Raw genomic sequence first — 7,051 nt, 5'->3', positions numbered from 1 at the left:
TTCCTCAACATTGCGTTGCTGCTACGATCTTCCCCATCCCGGCTTGCGACGTGCACCAAAGGTCGGGACAGTAGGCCGATGAAAGTCCACCTCCTTGAGTCCTGTACGAGAGAAGGGTGATAAGGTTTTTGGGGAGCGCTCAACGCGACTACTGACTTCTTCGTAACGGACGCCTCGGACTCCGACGACTACTTCCCCGACGATGACTTCTTCCCCGATGTTGACAACCTTGTCGACGACATGGCTGGCGAGGACACCGACCCCAAGACCGGTGCTTCTGCTCCCGTTCCGTACGTTCTCATACTCTTTATGTTAGAGGTTCTACCACAACTTCTTGCTCTAATGTATGTTCTAGATGTGTTCCGTTCTAGTTCATATATGCAGATGCTATTTACCTTCTCTCTGTCAGTTTGCATGACTTACTTATCTCTGCTATATTAGTCATGTGTTATCTAGTATTTTCGTTAATAAAATTATTCGGTAAATTGCTCATATTTCCAACAGTAAGTAGTAAAACATTGGAAACGAGATAAGGGAGGCAGGGTGAAGCCTCCAACGAGCGCTTCCTCGTCTCACTTCCTCCCTGATCTCAGGCTGAATGACGCGGCCACTTCAGCCGCCCCGTCGTCCCGTTGAGCTGCTTGGCGGCGCCAAGAACGACCTTGAGGTCGGCGACCTTGGCCCGCATGGTCCGGCAACAGTTTGCGTGCATGGTGGCCACCTGCCGGGCGTCCCGGCTGTCCTGGCAGAAGCCGCTGAAGCGCGCCGTGTCCAGGACGCGCACCCTCACGCCGAGCGGGCGGAACGTGCCTTGTTGCTTCATCTAGTTTAGCACGTCCTACTCCTTCATGCCATCCGACGCCTCCCGTGCCGCGTGCCACTCGTCGAACATCGCCGCCGTCCGGTTGCTGGCCGCCATGAAGAAGAATCCGGTGTTGAGCTCGTGGCCGAGGTAGTCCTCCGGCCGCCCCTTGAACCCGTCGGTGCTGATCAGGAGGTCTTCCTCCTCGGTGCGATTCAGGCTCGGGAACGGGTTCCTCAGCCACACCACATCCATATCCTTGCAAGTTATCACATAAAACTATGTCTCAAATAGTCCACATAAGCTTGTGTCTTGTACTACTACTCTACTAGTGCATAGATGCCTTGTGACTGTGTGAGCTCGTAATGAAAATATGGTACGTTATTGGCGTACTTCGGGAAAAAAAACTGTGTGAGCTCGTTGGACGAACATACCGTGAATATGAAGCTATAGCCGTGCTTGAGGACGTCGCCGAGTAGGCGAATGCGCAGCCACATCATGCGTATGAAGCCGCCGGAGATGTAGAGCTGCTCCGAGGAGAGGCTCGTGCTGTTGATCGCGGCCGCCGGGGGGAGCAGGTAGCACCGGACACCGCCGAGGCCACTGCACCTCCGGAAGGCCGGTTCGTCCATGGCTACGAGGAGGACGTGGCCGATGAGATGCCCGGTGCCTTACCCTTGCTTCAGGTTCTCGATGAAAAGGTCCAGCAGACCGCCCTCCTCGGCGTATGCCTTGTTCAGCACGCTCACGATCAGCGTCCTGTTCGCATCGGCCGAGGCGCCGGCCTGCTTGTACAGACAATCTCAAGAAGTCGGCATTTCAGGCTTGCTTCGTGGTCGACATCGCAGAGCGCATGCAGATATCAATTGTACTCCCTCCGTTCCTAAATATAAGTCTTTTTAGACATTTCAAATGGAATACAACATACGGATGTATGTAGACATATTTTAGAGTGTAGATTCACTCATTTTACTCCGTATGTAGTCACTTGGTGGAATCTCTAGAAAGACTTATATTTAGGAACGGAGGGAGTAAAAGATACAGTGGATTAATATAGCCAAAAGTTTCTACTTGCCGCTGCTTGGCGAGGAAATATGTTGAAGAACCTCTGCTCCATCTTGCCGTCGACGTCGGCCGGAGACGATAGCACGTACTCCCTCCGTCCGGAAATACTTGTCATCAAGATGAATTAAAGGGGATGTATCTAGATGTATATTAATTCTAGATACATCCATTTTGATGACAAGTATTTTTGGACGGAGGGAGTATGTGCCAACCACGACGAGGAGGCAGACGGCAGCGACAGCTACAAAAAGGAGCAATGCGGAGTACTGCTCCCGCGCGCACGGGATAGGCATGACCGTTGGATTGAACCCTCCGCATTTTTTTTCCCGATCACCATGGGATGGGATGATTTCTTTTTTTTTTTTGACCGTAAGGATGGGATGATGTTAGTGTCTCGGATGAGGAGGAGAAGGCGCGCAGTATCTAATGGGCACGCAGTTCGTTACTTCTACTGATTTTAAAGAGAACTAGTAGTAATTTGTGTTGCACGTTATGTGTGTATAGATTTTTTGCAAGAAATTACTTGTATTACTCAAGTAACATAGCTACACTCATCTTCTACTGTAAAAAGGCTTCCGCTCCTCTTTATATATAAAGCAATGATCATCAACAACCCGATACAAAAGCACGCCACCACAACAAACGCACACACCCAAGACAGAATACACAGGCGCTGAGCGCAGCAACACCACCTCTATCTTTTTTTTAGGATCAACACCACCTCTATCTACGTGTGTTTTGTCATGGTGTTTTTGTGCTGATATTTGTACATATCCCGATCATTTACTTTCGGAAATTCTGACCGGTGACACTTTTCTCTCTCTCTATAGGCAATTGTTCCAGTTGATCGATCAGATAGAGAAATGGGCAGTAGTGGACGTGGTGGGCTGAAACTTTCGGACCTGGTGGCTGGTGCGCACGTACACTAGGCTTTCGGTCATTTTCCCATTGAAAATTTCCTAAAACTAATAGAAGTACTGTTAATCGCAAACCAAATAAAATTCCTGTATTGGATAGAGGTTGGTAAGCCACATGAACTTCCGCTTTTTGTGCACTGTCAAAAAAATATTATGCTGTAAAAAGAATCCACACTTTTTTCATAGACAAATGCCTTCAAAAACAAACAGCACGGTAATCCATCGATGTGCTACGTACGCCATGGATAGTTTGTGTGAGCGAAAACTCAGGCGTGCAGCAGGTTGGTAGGTTTGCTGCAAATTTCTCATGACTCGCGTACCCCATTTACCCGTGCATGTATCTGCTGATTACAAACAACTGAACCACTCCTAACAAACTTCGTGCCCACAATGAGATACTGCGCGCCTGCACGTCCTCATCCAAGGCACCACCGTCCTCCGATCCCATGGCGATCGGGCCAAAGAAAGCCAGGAGTTGGACGCAATTGCCATGCCCACACCGGCTGCTCTGCGTGCCGGAGCACTGCGCATCGGCCCGGTTCGTGGCAGTGGCCGCCGTCTGCCTCCTCCTCGTGTTCGGCACGTACTACGTGGTGTGGTCGCCGGCCGACGCCGACGGCCAGGCGGAGCAGCGGTTCTTCGCCATGTGGCGTCGTCAATCAGCGGCAAGTAGAATCCTCCGGCTTCAACTACTTACCCAATTCGGGGCCTTTTATACATGCCAATTGATTGATCAGTGGAGCCTGCAACTAATTCAGACGCAGGAAAGCCCGAAACCCTAACTCGTTGGGGGATTGTTAAACCCAGGTGCGCGCCTACGGAGGCGATGATCTGGAGGCGGCGCTGCGCGGCGCGGCGGACGCGAACAGGACGCTGATCCTGAGCGTGCTGAACAAGGCGTACGCCGAGGAGGACGGCCTGCTCGACCTTTTCATGCGGAGCCTGAGGGAAGGGGAGGGAACCGCGCAGCTCGTCAGCCACGTCCTCCTCGTGGCAATGGACCGGCCGGCATACCGCCGGTGCATGGGCCTCGGCGGCGTCCGCTGTTACCGGCTCCCGGCGTCGTCGAGGAACGGCACCCAAGACTTGTCGTCGGAGCAGCTCTACATGTCCGACGGGTTTATACGCATGATGTGGGGGCGCATTCGCCTCCTCGGCGACGTTCTCAAGCACGGTTACAGCTTCATATTCACGGTAATTAGTTTCGTCGAGCTCTGCCTCTGAAAAGGTCACGTAAACTGTGTGCCGTATATATAACATGCATCAAGTATATACTATGTCAGACGAAGTGCTTGTTTATGTGATACTACTTAATTTGCAAGGATTTGGATGTGATGTGGCTGAGGAACCCCTTCCCGAGTCTCAAGTACCGCACCGGGGAGGAAGACCTCCTGATCAGCTCCGACAAGTTCAACGGACGGCCGCAGGACTACCTCAGCAACGAGCTCAACACCGGCTTCTTCTTCGTGGTCGCGAACAACCGGACGGCGGCGCTGTTCGATGAGTGGCACGCGGCCCGCCGCAAGTCGGCGGGCTTGAAGGAGCAGGACGTGCTGAACCAAATGAAGCGGCGGCACGCGTTCCGCCGGCTCGGCGTGAGGGCGCGCGTCCTGGACACGGCGCGCTTCAGCGGGTTCTGCCAGGACAGCCGGGACGCCCGGCAGGTGGCCACCGTGCACGCCAACTGCTGCCGGACGATGCGGGCCAAGATCGCTGACCTGAGGGCCGTCCTCAGGGCCGCTAGGCGACTCAACGGGACGGCGGAGCTGAGGTGGCCGCCGCACTCGGAGTGCGCTAAATCGTGGAGATGAGACGACTGGTTGTACAAGCGAGTACATAGTATAATTTCTTAATTCTACTAGATGGTCACCCTTGACAATGTGTGCGGCAGGAGGATGATCAGCCATTGCTGCTACGATATTTTCGAGACAGTCATGCATATTGCATCCTTGAACTCTCGGGCCATAGTTTAACTAAGTAACACATCTAGATGGATGATCAGTTGGAATGATATAACATATTCTGAAAAAAAAACTCTCGGGCTAGTTTATCTCAAATCTTATGTTTTTTTAGGGAAATCTCAAATCTTATGTTTAATTTCATTTGGTTTGCGAATAACAGTACTACTATTAGTTTTAGGAAATTTCCGGTATTTTCAGTGGGAAAATGACCAAAAACCTAGTTTACGTGTGCACTAGGTCTCGGAAGTTTCGGCCCACCATGTCCACTACCGCCCATTTTTCTAACTGATCAATTAACTGTATCAATTGCCTAGAGAGGGAAAAAAAGTGTCACCGGTCAGAATCTCTACTTCTTCTCTTCTCTACTACTAATAAACAATCAAACATAAACTTTTTTAAACGCACCCCACAAATATATTATTTCTATTTTTCCTGTATATAATGATCGAGCATGGAGGTTTCATTTCGACATACGAGTGTTTATGACATTCCAACTTTTGACATCACTATATTTTTATAAGTCCAACACCTGATGAAGATCTTCTTTTGACAGTTTTTGACATCATCAACTTTTGACAGGTTTTATAACCAACTTTTGATATCACTATATATTATTTTACCATTGTATAGCTTGTGCACATTCCAATCGGCACATCTTGAACACGGGTAAATATGAACCCGCTTTTCAAAAATGTACTTTAAACACATTTTGTAGTGCCAAAAAATTTAAAACAAAATTGTGTGCATACATGTTCGCAAAAAATATGTCCGCCGGACAAAGTTTTATTAAAAAAAAGTCTTTTATTTTGTCTCGGCAAAAAAGACAAATTTTAGTGTTTCTAAATAGCGTTTCGTGACACAATGTTTTGTCTTTTTTGCACAGGCCACAAAAAATTGTCTTCTCGTGAAACTTTCTGCACACATATAGAATATGGAGATGTCCACACACACCTTTTTCTGAATATTTTGACATTTCAAAATGTGTTTTTCAAAGTGGGTTCATATGTACCCGGGTTCATCCATGCACTTCCAATGCATATTCGTTCATATTTCGTTAATCCTTCGCAACATTGCAAAATCTATCTAAAAAGATGAGTTAAGAAGTTGCGTCTAGGTATGATCCAGTTAACAACTGTGTTTATTTAAACAATTGTTTCATGACTAAGATATACAAGGAAGTTTATTTTACTCTCATTCGTGTGTTGCACGTGCACGCTTACTAGTTTCCAAAAATAAATGACCGGGATATGTAGAAATATCAGCACAAAAACACCGTGAAAAGCCCATGTACTGGCACAAAAACCATATTCATCTACCACGTTTTCATGTCCACGGTGCATAGTTTTCGATCTCTACTCGTTTACCAAGTTCGGTGCATGGTGTATTGGCATGTTCGTGCACTTTACACATAAAAAAAGTGTTACCAAGTTTTTATTATTTTCGTTTGCTTTGTTCTCTTTGTAGGTGTATTGGCATGTTCGTGTACTTGACACATAAAAAAGGATCAAGTTGGGGTCAAACCAAAAAAAAAATCAGGCACCAGCTTACACCATTTTGGGAGTGTCAAAATGTACTTAAAAGTGCTCAGAAGACGCAATTCCACTGGTGGATCGGTGTTGTTCATGCGATTCCAACGAGCTCAAGAACGTCAAAGGAATTCGTACGAAGAAATAACGGCCAAAATACTAATGCTCCTGAAGATCCAATGTTTGAAGAAGGCGCACGGTACGACCACATGACGGTCGTACTAGCTCCAGACAATTTCGTAAATCGGTCATAACTTTTCTGATTTTGCTTCGATTTCATCTCGATTTGTTCCTATGCGATCCTTGGCGAACAAGGGGTGTTTCCGAAGAGGATTTGGCTACCGTGGAGCCCTTGGATGAAAGGAGGAGGAGCCACATGAACGAAGGAGACACGACGAGGCCTCCTACATATTCACCTCCAACCCTAGCCGCCGTCATATATCATCATCAAGTCCGATCTACTCCACCACGTGCCGCCGCACCTCCATCATAGAGGAAGGGTCAAGACAATGAAGAAGAAGGGTGGTGGATCTTCCTGATCAACGTAGGAAACAGAATAATAATAATAATAATAATAATAATAATAATAATAATAATAATAATAATAATAATAATAATAATAATAATAATGGTTGATTGGGCAGGATGAGCTGCAGGCCGGCACAAATGGTGTCGACTTGTGCGAGGTGGTGCTCGTTCTCGATCTGAAACTGGAGGAGTTCGTTTGGATCGAAGAACGTTGACTCTATGTCTCTCCCTGTAGCCGAATATGTGGAGGAC

General features: G+C 47.8%; 1 protein-coding gene and 1 pseudogene across 1 annotated transcript; one reads left to right on the top strand and one right to left on the bottom strand.

The window, feature by feature from the left end:
- Positions 1 to 589: 589 nt before the first annotated feature.
- Positions 590 to 2,160, bottom strand: LOC123089956 (uncharacterized protein At1g28695-like; annotated as a pseudogene).
- A 962-nt stretch (positions 2,161 to 3,122) lies between these two features.
- LOC123094407 (uncharacterized protein At1g28695) lies at positions 3,123 to 4,761 on the top strand. Its single transcript, XM_044516418.1, has 3 exons — positions 3,123 to 3,449; positions 3,592 to 3,978; positions 4,107 to 4,761. The coding sequence occupies exons 1-3, from the start codon at positions 3,231 to 3,233 to the stop codon at positions 4,593 to 4,595; spliced, it is 1,095 nt and encodes a 364-aa protein (XP_044372353.1). The 5' UTR covers positions 3,123 to 3,230; the 3' UTR covers positions 4,596 to 4,761.
- Positions 4,762 to 7,051: the final 2,290 nt, after the last annotated feature.

The sequence above is a fragment of the Triticum aestivum genome, chromosome 4B, assembly GCF_018294505.1.
Source record: "Triticum aestivum cultivar Chinese Spring chromosome 4B, IWGSC CS RefSeq v2.1, whole genome shotgun sequence".
Classification (NCBI taxonomy): Eukaryota; Viridiplantae; Streptophyta; class Magnoliopsida; order Poales; family Poaceae; genus Triticum; species Triticum aestivum.
This window is presented reverse-complemented; position numbering and strand designations above follow the sequence as displayed.